The sequence below is a fragment of the Balaenoptera musculus genome, chromosome 9, assembly GCF_009873245.2.
Source record: "Balaenoptera musculus isolate JJ_BM4_2016_0621 chromosome 9, mBalMus1.pri.v3, whole genome shotgun sequence".
Lineage (NCBI taxonomy): Eukaryota > Metazoa > Chordata > Mammalia > Artiodactyla > Balaenopteridae > Balaenoptera > Balaenoptera musculus.
The window spans coordinates 47,097,386-47,120,861 of record NC_045793.1 but is presented as its reverse complement, the minus strand read 5'-3'; the positions used below and the strand labels follow the sequence as shown (position 1 = coordinate 47,120,861).

The window sequence follows — 23,476 nt, the reverse complement described above, 5'->3', positions numbered from 1 at the left end:
AGCAGAAGTCTCATTAGCAATAGCTGAGAAGTCTTCTTAAAAGAATGGGGTGTGTCCTAAACTATAACTCAAAAAGATATATGTGCCCCTATGTTCACAGCAGCACTAGTCACCATAGTCAAGATATGGAAACAACATAAATGTCCATCAACAGATGAACAGATAAAGAAGATGTGGTACATATAAACAATGGAATACTACTCAGCCATAAAAAAATGAAATAATGCCATTTGCAGCAACATGGATGAAACTACAGATGATCGTACTAAGTGAAGTAAGTCAGAAAGAGAAAGACAAATATCCTATGATATCACTTCCATGCAGAATCTTAAAAAAACATACAAATGAACTTATTTACAAAAGAGAAACAGACTCACAGACTTCGAAAACGAACTTGCAGTTACCAAAGGGGAAAGGTGCGGGGGAGGGATGAATTGGGAGTTTGGGATTGACATATACACACTACCATATTTAAAACAGATAACCAACAAGGACCTACTGTATAGCACAAGGAACTCTGCTCAATATGCTGTAATAACCTAAATGGGAAAAGAATTTGAAAAAAATAGACACATGTATATGTATAACTGAATCACTTTGCTGTACACCTGAAACTAACAACATTGTTAACTATACTCCAATATTAAAAAAAAATGTGGTACATATATACAATGGAATACTACTCAGCCATAGGAAAGAATGAAATAATGCCATTTGCAGCAATGTGGATGGACCTAGAGATTATCATACTAAGTGAAGTAAGAAAGAGAAACTCAAATACCATGTAACATCACTTACACGTGGAATCTAAAATATGACAGAAATGAACTTACCTACAGAACAGAAACAGACTCACAGACATAGAGAACAGACTTGTGGCTGCCAAGGGTGGGGAAGGTAGGGATGGACTGGGAGTTTGGGATTAGCAGATGCAAACTATTATATATAGAATGGATAAACAACAAGGTCCTACTGTATAGCACAGGGAACTAATATTCAATATCCTGTGATAAACCATAATGGAAAAGAATATGAAAAAGAATATATATGTATGTATAACTGAATCACTTTGCTGCACAGCAGAAATTAACACAACGCTGTAAATCAACTGTACCGCAATAAAATTAATTTAAAAAAAAAGAATGGGGTGTGTCCTTTGCCCTTCCTTCTTCCTGGTGACTAGAATGTCAACTGAATGGCTGGACCATGAGCATCCATTTTAGGCCAAGATATAGCAGTCAGGTACTGAGGACAGCAGAGCAGTAAGCAGAAGAGAGCCTGGGCTCTAGATGGTCACTGAGACCTCACAGCAGCCTGGAACTGCCCTCCTTTAGATTTTTGCATGAGAGACAAATAAGTCTGTAACTTACCTAAGCCACCAGTATTGTGACTTTTCTCTAACAGCCAAAACTAATCCTCACTGATGCCCTCAGGGAGCTCAAAATGCTTCCTTAGGGTTGCCCATTTCTTCCTGCCTTCTCTTTTGCTGGTTTGGAGGCAAACCTGGGGACCACCATACTGGTGCAGAGCTTCCATCTTATGAAATGGTCACAGGGAGGCACTGAGTGTGAGGCTGCCTGAGGCTACAAACCGAGAATCGCTGGCTGAGAGCTCAGAGAATAGATTCCAGGCTTTCCAATGCCCAGGCCAGGGCAGGTTTGGGCTCCCTACATCCCACCCATCCCCCCACAATGTATGCTCTGGCGCTTGTGTAACAGGTACCTGGAATCAGTTCCAAATCCCTTCTGCTCTTCAGAAATGCATGAGCCAAGTAGTGGAGAATTGAACCCCGACCCCCGACCCCCGTAGAGATTTACAAGGTGTATTTGATACAGAAAATGCTAATAGAAGAAAGGAGACTGGCTTTTCTTTCCTCTAAACCATCAAACAGGAAACTAATCAAGAGTCAGCATTCTTTACTGAGATCCCCTGGCAGCTCAGGGCTGTCCACTTTTTTCGTGGAAGTTAACTAACGCTAATAAGCACAAAGTCTGCTTTTTCTGCCATCATAAAGCTTTCACGTGCCAGAAACATTTCACGGGCTATCTCTGAGCCTCACATGAATCTCAAAAGGTTCTTTAGATTCTGGCTCCACCATGGCCCACCTGTGTGGCCTTGAGCCACTTAACTTCTCTGTGCCTCTGCTTCCTCGTTTGCCAAAATGGAGATGATAACAACAGCTATCAGGTAGGTACTGTTAAAAGGATTAAACCAGGTAATAGTTTTAATGCACCTCACCCATTCTCAATAAATGCTGATTGTTATTAGTGTAATCGTTAGGATATGAGAATCTCCTTTTTCCAGATGAGGACGCTGAAGCTCAAAGAGGTCAAGCAACTTGCTCAAGGACACCCAGCTGGGGCCCATCCAGGTCCACCTGACTTCGAAGCTTTGCTCGTTACCCTCTGCCACCCTGAGACAGAGAAGCTCCGGATGTTCCCAGGCCCCCCGGTCATGAGTTCCAGGATAATCCAGGAGATCCCGCTCCACAGTGCTAGTCCTGGCGTCCCCTGAGCCCTGGCCCCGCCGGCTGCTCCCGGAACCTGGTGGTCTCACCTGATGACGGTGAGGCGGCTGAAGCAGGGCCGCAGTTCCCGCACACCATAGTCGTTGAGATTGTTGTTGTCCAGGTCGAGCGCAAGCCGCTTGGGGAAGTGGTGCAGGACGAAGGAGAGGGCGCTGCAGTCGGCCGAACAGGCGTTGCAAAAGGTCAGCTTGAGGTAGTTGGCGCAGATGCCCCTGGCCGCCAGCTGCGCCACCTTCTCGCTCTGCGTCTCGTAGATGCAGCGCAGCATCCAGAGGAAGGTGGGCATGGCCTGCACCTGGCTGAAGCTCCCAGACTGAACTCGGGGCAGGTTCTTCAGGTGGGAGCGCAGGCTGGCGAACAGGCAAGCCCACAGGGCCCTGCGCTTTCTCCGCAGGGCGGCGGCAGGCACCAGGTGCCGCAGGAGTTTCTGTTTGCCTTTGGACAACAGCCCGCACAGGAAGAGGTTGGTGAAATGAAAGTGATCCTTGTTCTTAAAGGGGTCTTCCCCGGCCAGGCCGCGGCCCCCCAGGCACTGGCTGGGTAGGAAGCGGGGATAGCAGGACGCAGCTGCTGCCTCCCCGTGAGGAGCCCACTCCTGGAAGGACCGGAGCAGCTCCCGAGTGCCCACCTTGTCATCCACCACCAGAAAAAAGGCAGCAAAGAAGGCCTGGAGGGTGAGGTGGAAAAACTCATAGGACTGCTGGTCCCCTCCGAGGCCCAGCTCCGGCACGGCCCGCAAGAAACCCAGCTTTAGGTCCCCCTCCTGCACCTCGGACGCCTGCACCTCCTCCTGGCTGAAGACGAAGAAGCTCTTCTCCATGCCCCAGTGAGCCACCTGGCCCAGCGAGCGCAGGGTGTCCCGGCCGGCGCGGAAGGTCTCCGTCTGGCTCCGCGTGTTCCGCTGCACCAGGCTGGTGGGCTGCGTCCTGTTCAGGTGAACCTCGGTGACCAGCAGGAAGACGTTGGTCAGCGTCACCGTGCGGTCGGGCAGCTGCGGGGAGCCGTCGAAGGCGTCGTAGAAGTGCTGGAAGCACCGGAAGATGATCCAGCAGAAGAGGGGCACGGTGCACAGGCTGAAGAGGTTGGCGTTGGCTTCCAGCTGATCCAGCAGGCGCTGGCGCACGGCGCGCTCGGGGAACATCTTCCCAGCGTAGGCGCGCACGTGGCTGGGGGAGAAGCCGCGCAGGAGCACCTTCTTCCAGAGGAGATGCCGCGGGATCTCGACGCCCGTGCGGGCCGTGAGCAGCTTGCGCGCCCCCTTGAGCAGCTTCCCGCTGAGCAGGTTGGCCAGCAGGACCAGGGGGTGGGCGGGCTCCCAGGGGGAGGAGGTGTCGGGCTCGCGGCTCAGGTCGAAGTCCGAGTGGAGCTCGTCCAGGCCGTCGAAGGTGAAGAGGGCCGTGTGCGGGAAGCGCAGCAAGAAGGCGAACACCTCCTCGGGGTCCTGCTCCGGGTAGCAGTAGTGCTTGAAGAGCAGGTCCCGCAGGCACAGCGAGGCGCTCTCCTTGAAGCAGCTGAAGGTGCGGCAGCGGAAGTGGAAGAAGAACCTGAGCTCAGCGTCCAGCTGGCCCGCGGCCCAGAGGCTCTGCAGCCGCTGCAGCAGCATGGACTTGCCCACGCCTGCGTCACCGAAGACGAAGATGGTCTCGCCGTGCTCGTTGAGGACGCCCGTGGAGGGGTCCAGGAGGCAGGCCAGGCTGCCCAGGCTGCCCAGGCTCTCGTTGCCGAAGTCGACCAGCTCCACGATGGTGTCCGTGTACATCTCCTCCAGCAGCAGCTCCTCCTTCTGGGCGTAGCACAGGATGAACTTGGAGTCACGGCCCAGTTGCTGTCGCAGCTTCTGGCTGTATCTGCTCACTGCAGGGAGAGTGGCGCCAGGTGCGAGGTGGAAGCAGATGGGGAGAGAGAGACACGGGTGGAAAGGGCACCAGACAGGGAGGTCTCGGGCAGAGGAGCGAGCACACAGGAAAACAAGCCCGCAGCCTGGACGCTCAGGCTAAGTGCGAGGACCCCTCAGATACAAAGAGCCAGCGCTCCAGAATCTGCGGGCCCTTGGGCCTCCACCCCTCTGTCTGACCTCAGATTTGGCCAGCCAGTGGGGACAGAATTCAACTGGGATCCGTGTCAGAGACAGGCTACCTACTCCTCTGCGCAAGCTGTCACTGAACTCCAGCTAAAAACTGAAGCCCCCTCAAATCTAACGGCCAGGCCGCATGGCCCTGCTGCCCCAGCCCAACCCCAGGGTCCTGCTCAAACAGCGCAAGCCACTCTCCACTGACACTTGTATCGTTGAGGAAGAAATTGTCCTAACCTTTCTTGTGCTTATGACACTGCTCGTAAAACAACAAGTAGTCTCATAAAACCTAATGCAGAAACTTCTTGCGATGAGATACAACAGTTGATGTTAATATGGACTACAAAGGGGCTGTGCCTCACCATAAATGAGTAAGTAAACTAAAGTGAAAACCAGCCTTCTTACACTACACAGGGCACAGTGGCCCTGGTTCCAAAGCTGAGGCCTGGGGATCACTGATGCTCAGCACGTGCCCCAGGGGGAGCGCTGGGCTGGCCCACAGGGGAAGTACATGGGTTAATATGCTGACATGGGGTAACACGCTGACCTAAGTGCCATGCTCTCAGCAGAAACGAGCTACAAAATGAGCTTACTCCAGATAAAATAAAGGGTGTTCCAAAATGCCTTTAAATAGTTTTTGGGTCTTAATGATAATTCAATTAACAAAAATCGGACACACTTGCACATTTCCAGATTCATCTACAACCCTTTCCCATCAACTTAGTCCCACTTGGTTGTCTGCTTAAAATTTGTGAAGTGAGTTCTATTTTTTACCGTTTTAGTAAGGCAAAATTTACAGACTATAAATTCACCTATTTTACAGCAGGTATTGCTGTCAATGATTTTTAGTAAATTTACAGAGTTAACGCAAACATCACTAAAATCCAGGGGTACAATCTCCATCATAAGTGCATTTGCAGACAATCTCTGCCCCACCCCTGGCCCTAGGAAACTGCTGATCTGCTTTCCGTTTCTATAAATTTGCCTTTTCTGGACATTCATATAAATGGATTCATACAATATGTAGTCTTTCACATCTGGCTTCTTGTAGAGTGAATTATACTTTCAAAGCCGTTACAGTAGCTGGGTAAAGGAGCCAATGGAGAAGTCTTCTGCAAGAACTCTTCATCACAGGAATATTTTCCTTTTTTCTTGGGGAAGGTAACAAAGTGAGGTGGGCAGGAGCAGTAACAGTAAGAAGCTAGCAGTGGCCGGCTGGTAACTGCAGAAGCAAGAGCGTGTCCGTGACACTCTGTCTCTTGGTCTGGTTTCCCCTAAATACACACCTGACACTCTGGGACATTGTCCTTTGTTTCTGTTTTCAAGGTCAAACTGGATTCTTTAAAACTCAGAGTTTGGAAGCTCAGTGCTGGTAATGTCGCCAACAACTGTCTGGAAGTGGAGAGACCACAGGCATGGAAAGATGATTCCCTGGTCCCCAGACCAGACTGTGGTCCCAATTTTGTGCTCTCTCAGCACCTTGAACTGCTGTTGTCCTTATCACCATTTGCAATTACACATTTGTGTCATTATTTACTGCCAGTCTCCTGCATTAACCTCTGAGGGCCCTGAGGGCAGGAACCATAGCTGGGTCTGCTCCCTATTGCACCCCCGGCATCCAGCACACCCAGCCCTGGCACATGCTGAGTACATCATAAATACCTGTTGAACTAATCGTTTAACTAAAGGGGGCCCATGGTGCTTTGGAAATGAGGACTGGCAGTCAGGGGTGATAGAAGAATTCTTTGCCTGGAATCAAATTTGGAAAGATCTTCAAGAAGGAAAAAAATGCAAACTTGAATTTGTACAACCACTAAAATGTCTAGATAAGTCAGAAAAGGAAGTCAGAAAGAGGTCAGAACAGAGGTCATTCCTACACTTCCATGGCTCCCTACATAAATCAGACCAGCTATCTGTGGTCAGTTCAATCACAGTTCCCTGGGCTGCACCAGGGTGACAGGGACCAGCTCTCCTTTCTAAAAGGAACACAGCAGCCAAGCCTGCTGCCTGAGGTGGAAGGCAGGGCTGGTCGAGGCGGACCCCGCCTTTATCCCCAGCTGGACCCACACAGATAGCATTTCCAAACCCCAGGGGCCTTGCTTGCTTGGTGGCTGCGGTGTCCCCGGGGGCTGACTCATACCTGGATCGGTGTTGACAACAGCTTTGCTCTGAATGAGCTGGGAAGGGGAGAAGCTGATCTCCGACAGCCAAGGCCTGAGGTCCACGTAAGCATCTGCGAGTCGCTGTAGCACATAGAGGAAGAACTCGGACACCTCCTCGCCCTTGCTCTGCACCAGGTCCAGAATTTTGCGGACCTAGTGCGGCACAAGCAGTAAGGTGTGAGCCGGCACTAGGGGTGTCTGCCCCCTGGAGAGGCTCCCATGCAGGGCTCTGAGCTCTTACTACAGCCTCGAGCTTGACCGTCCACCCAGCTGGTATGAGATGCTACACGCCGATAGCCCAGGATCTGTAAAAAATGGACTGCCTGAGCAAGAAACAAACCGCACAGCTCTAGGAAACCAGAGGCTTCCAGGAGCCTAAAAATAAAAAGGTCAGACTCACAACTAGAGCCGAGCGCCCCCCTGGAATTTCCCTTTCCCTCCTTTTCTCCTTTTCCCTCTTAAGCTAACACTATTGCTCTCTGGGAATGAGTGCTGAGGGGGAGAAAGTCACCCGTTAGGCATAATGAGATGGGCGCTGGGCCACACAGCGAGGGGACAGCAGACCCCTGTGTAAGATGTACCTTACAAAAGCTTTTTGTCTTATTAAAAATTCAGGGAAAAAAACCACAACAGTGTTCTACTGTGCTTTTCCCAGAAACCCTTCTGGTCTTTTCTGAGCCCAACAGGATCATGTTACAAACGAGTTCTGTCACTCCTCTCCCCAAGAAGGAGGTTTTCGTCTCGCCATTCTATTTTTCAGAAGATGACACAAAGCTAAAGTGAAACTAAGGGCTGTGAAGACTTCCCACAGTGGAGTGTGGGAGATTCTCTACCGCGGACCCAGGCTGGGATGCAGCCATTCCTCAACCAGAGGAATTCTCAGAGCCGTGCCCAGCAGTGAGCAGCTCTCCAGAGTTTAAGGGCACGGAATGGGCAGCACTGCTAGTGTTTCATGCTCGTTTTCTTTTTAAAGAATTCACTCATTTAAAGTGAACTGGAAAACAAGTTGTTTGAGAACCAATACGCACAGCAAGGAGAATGGAGAGGTCAGAAGAGTTTGCTGTGTTTCAGGAACACAGAAGTGAAGTACGTAACTGTGGAATAAGCTAACTCAAGCATTTGTGTGTGGTAGATAACCCCGACAGGAAATTCCACCCAGTGTACTGAACTCCCAAAGCTCTTCACCCAGGTCAATGGGGAGAAGCCCCGTCCGGCCACCAAGGCTGGCATCCCTGTCACCGGCACCTTGTCGGGCTGCGTGGGGCAGGCACACACGATCTCCACGTCTTCGGCGGAGAAGTAGTCATTCTGCAACAAGTTGTCCAGCAGACACTGAGTGTTGCGGACGTGAGTGACCAGATGCTCCCGGTTGACTTTCAACAATTTGATGTAGGAGTGAGACTCTGACGGGATTATTTCCATCTCACTGCGGCCCTGCTTTTCCATGGTTAAAGGAGCAAGCGGCTGCTTTTCCCAAATTCATTTTTGGCTGCATGTGCCTTCCTGGCAGAAGGGCAATCAGGATCCAAGGCCAGCCTCTCAGTGCAAACCCTGAAGAGACAAAGGAAGTCACCAACAAAAACAAAGCCATGGGAAAGATCCCTCCCCCTTTCTTCGGTCCTGGAATTTCTCTATTTAGAACAGGAAGGAGTCATGCTTAAGATATTGATCTGAGACGTAATAAAGTAAAAATCATAATTTAATTGCTCCTGCGTGTGGGTTACACCACTAGGGTAGATGACCAGAGGTAGACAACACTATTGTTTAGCAAAACTTCTTAATTATTATTATTATTATTTTTTAGTGTGCCTCAGTCCCAGATTGGGATAGGGGTGCAAAGGTATGTTTTCCAAATTAGGTAACTGGAACTGGAAGTTTCCACGTGCCCTATGAGGGGACAGCACCCAGAAGTGGGGGCAGAGGAACTATGAGGTTGGTGGGAGAGAGGGTCTGAGCACAAAACGGCCTGAGGAGAGAGCGAGCCGGCATGAAGTCTCCTGTGGTAGCCAGAGCCCAGGAACCCGGGAACAGTGATGTGTCAGTCATTACTGCCTGCGCTGGGTTGTGCTATGGCCCTCCCCACACCCCCGCCCCAGCTCTCCTTGTATCTCCAGTCAAGTTGGCTACATACAAGCACCTTAGGGAATGAAGGAGCAGCAATGGCTATCATGGAGTGAAGCAGGACAGAAGGAAGGTGAGAGGGAGAGGCGACAATTCCAAGGAATGGATGACCAGCAGACAACGTCTCCCTGGAAATCCTTGAAAACCTCATGCATGTGCTCAACTTCCTGTCTCGGTAGGGACAGGGGCCCAAGCTCTTTTATTTGGGTATTAAAAAAATATCTTGAAGGGGTGAGATGTGACAGGGTGAGAGAGTGGCATGGACATATATACACTACCAAATGTAAGATAGATAGCTAGTGGGAAGCAGCCGCATAGCACAGGGAGATCAGCTCGGTGCTTTGTGACCGCCTGGGGGGGTGGGATGGGGAGGGTGGGAGGGAGGGAGATGCAGGAGGGAGGAGATATGGGAACGTGTGTATATGTGTAGCTGATTCACTTTGTTATAAAGCAGAAACTAACACACCATTGTGAAGCAATTATACTTCAATAAAGATGTTTAAAAAAAAAAAATCTTGAATTTATCTGCACTACCCCAGAATTGCACTGATTTCTTTCTTTTAGAGTAAGATCTCTCGGCCACTTAATTCTCCAGTCATCCTGTGGATATAAATGGATCACATGCTTGGAAGTAGAAAGGCCTTGAACTGGCCACTTAGTCCTTTGTCTAAAATGCACACACTCTAGAGAGAGAGTTTTAAATGTTTTTTGTAGAACTCAAAAAAAAAAAATTCATAGACCTCTAAACATGTATGTTTCATGAGCCCACATATGTTAACATTCAGGTCTAGTGGTTCTCACATTTTTTCCGCCAAGTCACATACTAGTCTCCTGCTCTTTGACACACTTGCATTTTCTCTTCTTTTACCTCTCAAGTTGCCAAATGCAAGCCTTATAGAGATTCTCAGTGGGACCCCACACAGTAACCTTTCCTTTCATAACCTGACTGACTGAGCAAAAGACAGTACATTCTAACATTCTAAACAACAGAAAGGGACTTCCCTGGTGGCGCAGTGGTTAAGAATCCGCCTGCCAACGCAGGGGACATGGGTTCGAGCCCTGGTCCAGGAAGATCCCACATGCCACGGAGCAACTAAGCCCGTACACCACAACTACTAAGCCTGCGCTCTAGAGCCCGCGAGCCACAACTACTGAGCCCATGCACCACAACTACTAAAGCCTGCGTGTTCCAGGGTCCGTGTGCTGCAACTACTGAGCCCGTGTGCCACAACTACTGAAGCCCGAACGCCTAGAACCCGTGCTCCACAAGAGAAACCACTGTAACGAGAAGCCTGCGCGCCACAACGAAGAGTAGCCCCCGCTCGCCACAACTAGAGAAAAGCCTGCGTGCAGCAACGAAGACCCAACGCAGCCAAAAATAAATAAATAAATAAAAATAAACAACAGAAAGGCAAGAGATTCTTACCAAATGGAATTTAAAGGGATGAAAATGAGTGATTAGCTACTATTGCACTAAAAGTATGCTGATCGATTTGACTCTAATTCAGCTTTTTCTATTGTCATCAATTCTATGACCCACTTAAGGATCCATAGCTTTAGAAAATTATTTCCCTTAAGGGATACCAGTTGATAATGTTAAATGTATATTTAAATTACTGGTTAATAATACCTTTTTAAGTTTCTGTCATGTGTTCTTTGAAGAAAGTGAGAATATTTTAAAACAACATTCTCTCCTTAAATCTTCAATTTCTAATTTCTTTCTGGAATCTGCAAAGTCAAAAAGAAAAAAAAAAAGAGAGAAAGGTTTCTTTGAAAACACTCTTGGGGCTTCCCTGGTGGCGCAGTGGTTAAGAATCCGCCTGCCAATGCAGGGGACACGGGTTCGAGCCCTGGTCCGGGAAGATCCCACATGCCACGGAGCAACTAAGCCTGTGCGCCACAACTACTGAGCCTGCGAGCCACAACTACTGAAGCCCGCGTGCCTAGAGCCCGTGCTCCGCAACAAGAGAAGCCAACGTGATGAGAAGCCCGCGCACCGCAACAAAGAGTAGCCCCCGCTCGCCGCAACTAGAGAAAGCCTGCACGTGGCAACGAAGACCCAACGCAGCCAAAAATAAATAAATAAATACATTTATATTAAAAAAAAACCACTTGTGCTGAACAGTGAACAAATAAATGAATGAATGAATGAATGAACTTGGAGAAAGAATAATTTTTAAATCCGGAACTGTAGGATCTCAGAGTACTCTCTTTACCTTCTTCCTTTGGGACAGTGTTTTCCAAATCTCAGTCATTCAGGCACCATAGTCACTTTTTTTGGCCATAATTGAGTCCCATAAGCAAAGTTGTTTGCTTAACTTTTTGCTTTAAATTGACTTGACTTTACAACTCAGACTAATTTTAAAGGAAAATTTATACTACCATTGTAAACAAAAAAATCATTTGCAATAAATAGAAAGTAATACAAAAATAAATTCACTAGAAATAAAACCATGCTATTGTATTCCAGCTCAACAGTGTTGCCTAGAAAGGTTCTTGGTCTGAGGCCTGTTTTCTCTTAGAAGCATTTGAGAGGTATTAAAGACACAGTAGCACAAGACTGAGACTTTCTCTTTGAGATCATGGTAAATCTGAGAGAGCTGGAAAGGGAATTGCCTTCCCGCTTGGTGATTCAGGGTTTTTTCATCCTATGGCTCCGTTCTTACCAAGGCTTGGAATGGGTGTTACACAATGGCCTTCACTCCTCCGCACCCAATCCTCATCCATCCTCACTGTGGGTCCCATTTCACTCCTGGCTTCTGCCTCTTCCAAGCCTGTGATTCCCACAAAACCAGTGACGTGTCTTCCCAGCCCTTCCCCGTAGTATCACCCACGGACGTCACTACCTCTTACCATCAAAGGCAGAAACTTAAGGAAAATCCCCTGATTTATGGCCACCTAAGCAAAGCAATGAATTACATGTCAGCCAGCTGGCAAGGAGGCTGTTGTTTTGCAACGTCCAGAGCTCTGGTTTGAGATTTAATCAGATTTGCAGAATTTGCTCAATTCAGCAGGAACTTAACAAGTCATGGATGATGGGAAAGGAAACAAAGAAAGCTGATCCTGCCCTGGTAAACAGAGTCCAAGGGTAGACCAAATCAACATCATGGAACACTGCAGAGAAATTCAGTTCATGGGCATCTGGTTACCAGAAATACTGATGCCAGAAACGACTCTGAATTGGCTTTTCAGATTAGTTTCTCAGAAAGTCAGCGAGATGGGGGTTAAAGAAGGTCACTTATAATTCTATAAACTCAGGGAGAAAATAAGTATAGGACCTAGTGGTTTAGAATGAAGGGAAATTCCTTTCAGTGATTAGATTCAATTTTGCATGCTTGAAAATATCAGAAAATAAGATACAAAAATGCTATTGATCGCATGGTGAGACAGGAACTTTCATACCAGGAATGTAAACCTTCCAGAAAGCCATTTGATGTATGAATCAAGAGCCTGTGAAAAGTTTCGATTTAGTAACTTCTCATTCTAGAACTCTGCCTTCTGAAAAGGTTCAGAGGTTTGGACAATTTTGTGGGTTTTTTTTTTTTAAACAAGGGGCTTCCACTGCCAGCTCTGATAAGGTAGCTTGTTGTTCCCACAGAGGGCAACTACAGGTGGGTAGATCAGCAGATCGGGGTGCATTCATACAGTAGAGTGCTATTCAAAAGCAAATATGAGGGACTTCCTGGTGGCACAGTGGTTAACAATCCACCTGCCGATGCAGGGGACACAGGTTCGAGCCCTGATCCGGGAAGATCCCACATGCCGCAGAGCAACTAAGGCCATGCGCCACAACTACTGAGCCTGCGAGCCACAATTACTGAGCCCACGTGCCACAACTACTGAAGCCCGCGTGCCTAGAGCCCGTGCTCCGCAACAAGAGAAGCCACCACAATGAGAAGCCCGCTCACCGCAAGGAAGAGTAGCCCCCGCTCGCCGCAACTAGAGAAAGCCTGCACGCAGCAACGAAGACCCAACACAGCCAAAAATAATTTAAAATAAATTAAAAAGTAAATATGAATGAAATACTAATATGACATGAATGAGTATCAAAGATGTTATGCTGAGAGAAACAAGACTCAAAAAAGCACGTAGTATATGATTTCATTCATATGATTCTAGAAATCTGATCTAGATCAGAGCAGTGGTTTCCTGGGTAGGGGGATAGGAGTAAAGGAGAAATTGACTGCATAGAGGAATAAGAGAAATTGCTGGGGTGATAGAAATGTTCTTTATCTTGCAGTGTCATATATATATATATATATATATGTATATATATTATACATACACATATATGTCACATGTGAATATATGTATCACTATGCATAAATGTGTATATATGCATATCACATGTGTATGTGTGGTGTATGCATATATAACATGTGTATGTATGTAATTATGCATACATACATACACACATATATACATATGATTTGTCAAAAGTCATCAACTTGTACACATAAAATCTCTGAATGTTACTGTATGGAAAAAAAAAACTTCACTGAAGTATTATGTAAAGGCAGAATACATTTCCAGGTAAACAAAAACTGAGAGACATTGTGGCCAGCATAGCTGCACTAAAATAAGTACTGAAAAGTTTTTTAGGTAGAAGAAAAATGATCCCAAACTAAAACAAAATGAGAGCAACAGAAAGTCTTAATATGTGGGTAAATATAAATGTATATTGACTGAACAAAACATTATTATCTTGTGGGGTCTAAAATATATGTAGAATTAACATTTAAACAAGGGAGACTGTGCAAGATGACAGACTAGAAAGACCCTGAGCTCACCTCCTCCTATGGTACACCAAAATCACAACTATTTGCAGAACAACCATTGATGAAAACGACTGGAACCTGCCAGAAAATTTCTTATACAACTAAAGATATAAAGAAGGAAGCACAGAGAGGCAGGTGGGAGGGGCAGAGCTGCCATATAGTCAAGTCCCATATCCCTGGCTGGGCGATCCACAAACAGGAGAATAATTATGATCGCACAGATTCTCCCAAAGGAGTGAGAGGTCCGAGCCGCATGTCAGGCTCCCAGCCCAGGGGTCCTGCACCAGGAAGATGAGCCCCCAGAACATTTGGCTTTGAAGTTCAGTGGGGCTTACTTCTGAGAGTCCCAGAGGGCTGGGGGAAATAGAGACATCACTCTGAAAGGACAGATACAAAATCTCACATCCTCTGGAACCCAGGGCAGAAGCAGTCATTTGACCGGAGGCTGGGTCAAACCTACCTGCTACTCCTAGCGAGTCTGCCGGAGAGGCAGGAGGCAACTGCAGCTCACCCTGGGGACACAGACACGGGCAAAAGCCACTCTGGGGAGCTCTTTCTACCATGTGGACACTGGTGCTGGCAAAGCACCATTTTGGAATCCTCCCTCTAGCTTATTAGCCCCAGGCCCCAGTCCCACTTGGGGCACCAGTGCTGGGACACCTCAGGCCAAGCAACTAACAGGGCATGGACACATCCCCACCCACCAACAGAGAGGCTGCTTTAAGACCCTTTGATCCACAGCTGCCTCTGGACACAGCCCTGCCCACCAGAGGACCCAGGACCTGGCTCCACGCACCAGTACACAGGCACTAGAACCAAGACCACCAGGACCCTCCAGCCAGAGACCCTGGGACCCAGCTCCACCCAGCAGTGGCCAGGAACCAGCACCAGAATCCCCAGGGCACCAGCCCCACCCACCAGTGAGCCTGCTCTAGCCTCCCGCCCAGCTCCACCCACCAGGGGGCAGACAGCAGTTGCAAGAAAACCACAGTCCTGCAGTCTGCAGACCTCCCCACTCACTAGCTGCCCAGACCCTGCCCTCGGACCAGTTGTGCCCAGGACCCGCCCACTAGCAGGCCAACACAAGCTTCCAGACACCCCAGGTCCTGCAGCCAATTGTGTCAGGAACTGGCCCCACCCACCAGTGGTCCGACACATGCTCTGGGACCCTTGGGCTCTGCAACCAGACTCCAGGACCCAGGTCTGCCTACCAGTAGGCCAGTACTAGCCCCAGGACCTGGCTTCACCCACCAGTGGGTGAGCAACAGCCCCCAGGGTCTCCTGGACCCTGACTCAGCCCACCAGTAACCAGCACTAGTATAGTCCCCTACAGTTCTGCAGTCAGCCACCTCATGACCCAGTCCCACGAACCAGCAGCCAACAGCCTCTGCACAAGGCAGGAACTGGCAACCAAACAGACCAAGGGCCAACCAAGCTTACCAGACTGTCCACATAGTCAGCCCACCACAACAGAAAGATCCACGCAGCCCTCATGGGGGAAGCCCTAGAGCATATAGCTCTGGTGATGAAAGGGAAGTGTCCTGAGACACATAGATTTTCTACAAAAGGCTTATTCTTCAAGGCTGGGAAATGTAACCAACCTACCAGACACATAAAAAAAAAACCCCAGCAACTTAGGCAAAATGAGGCGGCAGAATAACATGTTCCAAATGAAGAATCAAGATAAAACCCCAGAAAAAGAACTAAATGAAGTGGACATAGGCAATCTACCTGAGAATGAGTTCAAGGTAGTGATCAGAAAGATGATCAAAGAACTCGGAAGAATGGATGCACAGAATGAGAAGTTAGAAGCTTTTAACAAAGAGTTAGAAAATCTAAAGAACAGCCAAACAGACATGAAGAATACAATAACAAATAAAAAATACACTAGAAGAACCAACAATAGACTAAATGATACAGAGGAATGGATCAGCAAGCTGGAAGACAGTAAAGGAAATCACTGATGCTGGACAGAAAAAAGAAAAAAGCATGAAAAAAAATGAGGACAGTTTAAGAGACCTCTGGGAAAATATCAAACACACCATATTTGCATTATAGGGGTCCCAGAAGGAGAAGGGAGAGAGAAAGGGGCTGAGAACATAATTGAAGGCATACTAATTGAAAACTTCCCTAACCTAGGAAAGGAAACAGACATCCACGTCCAGGAAGTACAGAGAGTCCCAAACAGGATCAACCCAAAGGGGAATACACCAACATGCACTGTAATTAAAATGGCAAAAGTTAAAGATAAGGAGAGAATATTAAAAGCAGCAATGGAAAAGCAACATGTTATGTACAAGGGAACTCCCATAAGGCTATCAGCTGACTTTTCAGCAGAAACTCTGCAGGGCAGAAGAGAGTTGCACAATATAAAGTGATGAAAGGGAAAAACCTACAACCAAGAATACTCTACCCAGAAAGACTCTCATTCAGATTTCATGGGGAGATGAAAAGCTTTACAGACAAGCAAAAGCTTTTAAAAGAGTTCAGCACCTCCAATCCAGCTTTACAAGAAATGTTAAAGGAACTGCCCTGAGCAAAAATGAAAAGGACACAATTAGCAACATGAAAATCATGAAAGGAAAAAAAATCTCATCAGTAAAGACCAACATATACATGAAAAGATGCTCAACATCACTAATTATTAGAGAAATGCAAATCAAAACTACAATGCCATATCACCTCACACCAGTCAGAATGACCATTATTGAAAAATCTAGAAACAATAAATGCTGGAAAGGGTGTGGTGAAAAGGGAACCCTCCTGCACTGTTGGTGGGAATGTAAATTGATACAGCCACTATGGAGAACAGTATGGAGGTTCCTTAAAAAACTACAAATAGAACTACTGTATGAACTAGCAATCCCATTACTGGGCATATACCCTGAGAAAACCATAATTCAAAAAGAGACATGTACCACAATGTTCATTGCAGCACTATTTACAATAGCCAGGACATGGAAGCAACCTAAGTGTCCATCGACAGATGAATGGATAAAGAAGATCTGGCACATGTATACAATGGAATATCACTCAGCCATAAAAAGAAATGAAATTGAGTTATTTGTAGTGAGGTGGATGGACCCAGAGTCTGTCATACAGAGTGAAGTAAGTCAGAAAGAGAGAAACAAATACCATATGCTAACGCATATATGTGGAATCTAAAAAAAATGGTACTGATGAACCTAGTTGCAGGGCAGGAATAAAGAGGTAGATATAGAGAATGGACTTGAGGATATGAGGTGGGAGGGCGAAGCTGGGGCGAAGTGAGAGTAGCATTGACAATATATACACTACTGAATGTAAAATAGTTGGCTGGTGGGAAGCAGCAGCATAGCAGAGGGAGATTGGCTCGGTGCTTTGCGATGACCTAGAGGGGTGGGATAGGGAAGATGGGAGGGAGGCTCAACAGGGAGGGGATATGGCTGATTCGCTTTGTTGTGCAACAGAAACTAACACAGTACTGTGAAGCAATTATACTCCAATAAAGATCTATTAAAGAAAAAAACAAGACAAACATATAGTAAAGGTAGGAAATCATCCACACACAAAACTAGTAGGAAGGTTAAAAGACAAAAGTAGTAAAATTACTTATATCAACCATAAGCAGTTAAGGGATACACAAAACAATTAAATGTAAAACATGATATCAAAAACAGTAATCATGAGGGGAGGAGAGTGCAAACACAGGGTTGTTAAAACACATTTGTTAAGAGATCAGCAACTTAAAACAATCACATATATATATAGATTGCTATATATAAACCTCACAGTAACCACAAAACAAAAATCTAAATTAGATACACACACAAAAAAGAAAAAGGAATCCAAACATAATACTAGTTTTCAAATCACAAGAGAACAAAAGAAGAAATGAACAAAATGACCTAAAATACAATCCCCAAACAATTAATAAAGTGGCAATAAGAACACAATATCAATAATTACTTTAAATGTAAATTGAACAAATGCTCCAATCAAGACATAGAGTGGCTGAATGGAAACAAAAAAAGACCCCTATATATGCTGCCTACAAGAGACTCACTTCAGATCTAGAGACACACACAGGATGAAAGTGAGGGGATGGAAAAAGGTATTCCATGCAAATGGAAAGCAAAAGAAAGCCAAGGTAGCAATACTTATATCAGACAAAATAGACTTTAAAATAAAGACTGTTATAAGAGACAAAGAAGGACATTACCTAATGATCAAGGAATCAATCCAAGAAAATATAACAATTGTAAATATATATACACCCAACATAGGAGCACATAAACACATAAAGCAAATATTAAAAGACATAAAGGGAGAAATTGAGAGTAGCACAATAATAGTAGGGGACTTTTAACACCCCACTTACATCAATGGACAGGTCATCCAGACAGAAAACCAATAAAAAAACACTGGCATTAAATGGCATATTAAACCAGGTGGACTTAATAGATATATATAGGGCATTCCATCCAAAAGCAGGAGAATACATACTTTTCAAGTACACATGGAACATTCTCCAGGACAGATCACATGTGAGGCCACAAAACAAACTTCAGTAAATTTAAGAAGACTGAAATCATATCAAGCATCTTTTCCCACCACAATGCTATGAGACTAGAAATCAACCACAAGAAAAAAACTGCAAAAAACACAAACACTTGGAGGCTAAACAATATGCTACTACACAACCAATGGATCACCAAAGAAATCAAAGAGGAAATCCAAAAACACTTGGAGACAAATGAAAATAAAAACACAATGATCCAAAATCTATGGGACACAGCAAAAACAGTACTAAGAGAGAAGTTTATAGTGATACAAGCTTACCTCAGGAAACAAGAAAAATCTCAAATAAACAACCTAACCTTATACGTCAGGGAGCTAAAAAAAAAGAACAAACAAAATCTGAAGTTCGTAGAAGGAAAGAAATCATAAAGGTTAGTGCAGAAATAAATGAAATAGAGACTAAAAGAACAACAGAAAAGATCAATGAAACTTAGAGCTGGCTCTTTGAAAAGATAAACAAAACTAATAAACCTTTAGCCAGACTCATCAAAAAAGACAGAGAGAGAGAGGCCAAATCAATACAATCAGAAATGAAAAAGAAATTACAACCAACACAAGAGATACAAAGGATCATAAGGGAATACTGAGAACAACTATATGCCAATAAAATGGATAATCTAGAAAAAATGGACAAATTCCTAGAAATGTACCATCTCCCAAGACTGAACCAGGAATAGAAAATATGAACAGACCAATTGCCAATAATGAAATTGAATCAGTAATTAAAAAAAAAAAAAACTCCCAGCAAACAGAAGTCCAGGACCAGATGGCTTCACAGGTGAATTGTACCAAGCATTTAAAGAAAAGTTAACACCTATACTCAAACTATTCCAAAATATTACAAAGGAAGGAATGCTTCTGAACTCATTCTACAAGGCCAGCATCACCCTGATAGCAAAACCAGACAAAGATATCACAGAAAAGAAAGTTACAGGCCAATATCACCGATTAACATAGACACAAAAATCCTCAACAAAATATTAACAAACCAAATCCAACAACTCTTAAAAAAAAATCATACACCATGATCAAGTGGGATTTATCCCAGGGATGCAAGGATTTTTCAATAGCTGCAAATCAATCAATGTGCTATACCATATTAACAAATTGAAGAATAAAAACCATATGATCATCTCAGCAGATTCAGAAAAAGCTTTTGACAAAATTCAATATCATTTACAATAAAAACTCTCCAGAAAGAGGGCATAGAGGGAACATACTTCAACATAATAAAGGCCATATATGACAAGTCCACAGCTAACATCATACTCAATGGTGAAAATCTGAAAGCATTTACACTAAGATCAGGAAGAAGACAAGTATACCAACTCCTGCCACTTTTAACCAACATAGTATTGAAGTCCTAGCCACAGCAATTAGACAAGAAAAAGAAATAAAAGGTATCCAAATTGGGAAAGAAGAAGTAAAACTGTCACTGCTTGCAGATGACACGACTATACATAGAACATCCTAAAGATGCCACCGAAAAACTACTAGAGCTCATCAATGAACTCAGTAAAGTTGCAGCATACAAAATTAAAATATAGAAATCTGTTGCATTTCTATACACTAACAACAAACTACCAGAAAGAGAAGTTAAGGAAACAATCCCATTTAGCACTGCATGAAAAAGAATAAAATACCTAGGAATAAACCTACCTAAGGAGGTAAAAGACCTGTACTCAGAAAACCATAGGACACTGATTTAAAAGACTGAAGAGTATACAAACATACAGCTATACCATGGTTGGGGCTTCCCTGGTGGCGCAGTGGTTAAGAATCTGCCTGCCAATGCAGGGGACACGGGTTCGAGCCCTGGTCTGGGAAGATCCCACATGCCACAGAGCAACTAAGCCCGTGTGCCACAACTACTGAGCCCATGTGCCATAACTACTAAAGCCCACGCGCCTAGAGCCTGTGCTCTGCAACAAGAGAAGCCATTGCAATGAGAAGCCCGTGCACTGAGACGAAGAGTAGCCCCCACTTACCACAACTAGAGAAAGCGCACACGCAGCAACAAAGACCCAACACAGCCAAAAATAAATAAATAAAATAAATTTTTTAAAAAAGTGAATGTCTTTAAAAAAAAAAAAAGGTATTCCATGGTCATGGATTGGAAGAATTATTATTGTTAAAAACGACCATACTACCCAAGGCAATCTACAGATTCAATGCAATCCCTATCAAAATACCAATGGCAGAGCATGGGATCAAGATGGCAGAGTAGTAGGATATGAAGCTCACCTTCTCCCACAAATACTTCAAAAATAAATCTACCTGTGGAACAATTCTCACAGAATGTCTACTGAAGGCTGGCAGAATACCTCAGACTGCTGAAAGGGCAAGAAAATCTCCATGTAACCAGGTAGGAAATAGAAAAAATAAAAAGCGAGAAAGGTCTCACGACAGCACCTGTGCTCCTGGGAGGGAGCTGTGAAAGAGGAAAGGTTCCTGCACCCTGGGAAGCCCCCTCACCAGTGGGGAGATCTGCTGGGACAGAAAGGGAGCTTCAGAGCCTCGTAGGAGAGTGCTGCTGGTTTGCAGCAGCCAGAGCAGAGGGAGAACTGCACAGATGGTCAGTGCTGCCGCCCTGCACTGCCCTGCACTCCCCAGCCTGAGACATGCATCCGCCAGTACAGGCGGGGGCTGGGTGCTGGAACTTGGGCTTCGGAGATCGGAACCGGGGAGAGGACTGGGGTTGGCCGTGTGGAGATGGCCTGGGGGCGCTGGAGTCCAGTGCAACCATGGCTGGGGGTGTATGCGGAGGAAGTTTGGGCCAACTTAGAGACCAGTTGCCACTGTTTGGGGAGTGCATGAGGGGAGGGGCGGGACCCAGATTGTAGCCTTTTACCCTGTGCACGCGCTCACAGAGGGCATGACACTGCCTGCCCAGGCTGCAGGAGCAGTCGTGAGCCACCACCACCACCCTTGCAGACTCCAGGAGTGGTTGGGAGCCACTGCCAGCCTCCCTCCTGGACCCCAGGAGTGGTCATGAGCCACCACCTCTGTCCCCATCATGTGCTCTGGGGGTGCACCTGAGCTGCCACCACTGCCAAGAACCCCAGGGCCAGGCACCAGCCACCACACCTGCACACCCCTTACCAAGGGGAGAACAACCAACACACACTGAGGAAAGAGGCGACAGGCATCCATACTAAAAACAGCCCTGGCACCAAACATATTAAACCCACACAAGTTACACAGGGACACGCCCACATATAAATAGCCTTCCAAGACCACACCAGATAACTGTTTCTCCTAAACTCACAGAGTAAGAGAAATAGAAGTAAAATGAAGAAGCTGAGGAACCACTCCCAGGTAAAAGACTAACAGCATTCCCCTGAAAGAACAAGCAGTGAAGCAGACCTCTCCAGACTAATAGACACTGATTTCAAAAAGGAGATAATGAAAATACCGAAGGAATTAAGAAACACTAGCAACGGAAATGCAGAGTACTGTAAAAAGGAACTAGAAACTATAAAGAGGAACCAAAAAATATAAAACTCATTTGCAGGGAATTCCCTGGCAGTCCAGTGGTTAGGGCTTGGCACTTTCACTGCTGAGGGCTGGTTCAATCCCTATGGGAACTGGGATCCCACAAGCCGCACAGCATGGCCAAAAAAGAGAAAAAAAAAAAAAAAAAAAAGAAAATTCATTTGCAGAGACAAAAGCTGAGCTAAAGGCATAGAATAGCAGAATAGCATAGAATAGCAGAATGAATAATGCAGAAAAACAAATAAGTGACCTGGAAGACAGGATAATGGAAATCACCCAATCAGGATATCAGACAGAAAGCCAAATTAAAAAAAAAAAAAAATGAAAGCAATATAAGAGACCTATGGGATAATATAAAACATACACATAAAAGGGATTCCAGAAGGAGAAGCAAGAGAAAAGGGGATCGAAAATGTATTTGAAGAATTATGGCTGAAAACTTCCCAAACATAAAGAAGGAAACATATCCAGGTACAGGAAGCACAGAGGGTCCCAAACAAGATAAACCCAAACAGACCTACACCAAGACATAATAAAAATGGCAAAAGTTAAAGAGGAGCTTCAAGATGGCGGAAGAGTAAGACACGGAGATCACCTTCCTCCTCACAGATACATCAGAAATACATCTACACGTGGAACTGCTCCTATAGAACACCCACTGAACGCTGGCAGAAGACCTCAGACCTCCCAAAAGAGGGGATTAAGAGCGCTGCTAAAAGGAGCTCCAGAGATGGGCACGAGCCGCTGCTATCAGCATGGACCCCAGAGACGGGCAAGAGACGCTAAGGCTGCTGCTGCAGCCACCAAGAAGCCTGTGTGCAAGCACAGGTCACTCTCCACACCTCCCCTCCCGGGAGCCTGTGCAGCCCGCCACTGCCAGGGTCCCGTGATCCAGGGACAACTTCCCCGAGAGAACACACGGCGCGCATCACACTGGTGCAACGTCATGCTGGCCTCTGCCGCCGCAGGCTCACCCCGCATCCGTACCCCTCCCTCCCTCCGGCCTGAGTGAGCCAGAGCCCCCGAAGCAGCTGCTCCTTTAACCCCGTCCTGTCTGAGCAAAGAACAGACGCCCTCAGGCAACCTACACGCAGAGGCGGGTCCAAATCCAAAGCTGAACCCCGGGAGCTCTGCGAACAAAGAAGAGAAAGGAAATTTCTCCCAGCAGCCTCAGAAGCAGCGGATTAAAGCTCCACAATCAACTTGATGTACCTGTATCTGTGGAATATCTGAATAGACAATGAATCATCCCAAATTGAGGAGGTGGACTTTGGGAGCAAGATATATTTTTTCCCCTTTTCCTCTTTTTGTGAGTGTGTATGTGTATGCTTCTGTGTGAGATTTTGTCTGTATAGCTTCCGTTTCACCATTTGTCCTAGAGTTCTGTCCATCTGTGTGTTTTTTGTTTTTGTTTTACTTTACAAAAATTTTTTTCTTAATAACTATTTTTTATTTTAATAACTTTATTTTATCTTACTTTATTTCATCTTACTTTATTTCATTTTATTTTATTCTATTTCTTTCTATTTTTTCTCATGGATGAAAGGCTCTTGGTGCTCCAGCCAGGCATCAGGGCTGTGTCTCTGAGGTGGGAGAGCCAACCTCAGGACACTGGTCCACAAGAGACCTCCCAGCTCCATGTAATACCAAACGGCAAAACTCTCCCAGATATCTCCATCTCAACACCAAAACCCAGCTTCACTCAATGACCAGCAAGCTACAGTGCTGGACACCCTATGTCAAACAACTAGCAAGACAGGAA

At 45.8% G+C, this 23,476-nt stretch overlaps 1 protein-coding gene across 3 annotated transcripts in view; it reads right to left on the bottom strand.

Annotated features, from left to right (window-relative positions):
• NOD1 (nucleotide binding oligomerization domain containing 1) overlaps window positions 1–23,476 on the bottom strand; it is a 94,231-nt gene that overhangs the window by 41,329 nt on the left and 29,426 nt on the right. For 2 of the 3 annotated variants that reach the window (XM_036862983.1, XM_036862981.1), the window contains exons 2-4: window positions 8,006–8,311; window positions 6,739–6,913; window positions 2,557–4,381 (exon numbers count right to left, since the gene is read on the bottom strand). In XM_036862983.1, coding sequence (XP_036718878.1) covers window positions 2,557–4,381; window positions 6,739–6,913; window positions 8,006–8,206 — 2,201 coding nt within the window. In that variant the 5' untranslated portion in view covers window positions 8,207–8,311. Of the gene's footprint in view, window positions 1–2,556; window positions 4,382–6,738; window positions 6,914–8,005; window positions 8,312–10,511; window positions 10,610–23,476 lie in introns of all 3 variants that reach the window. The other variant, XM_036862982.1, reaches the window with a different exon arrangement.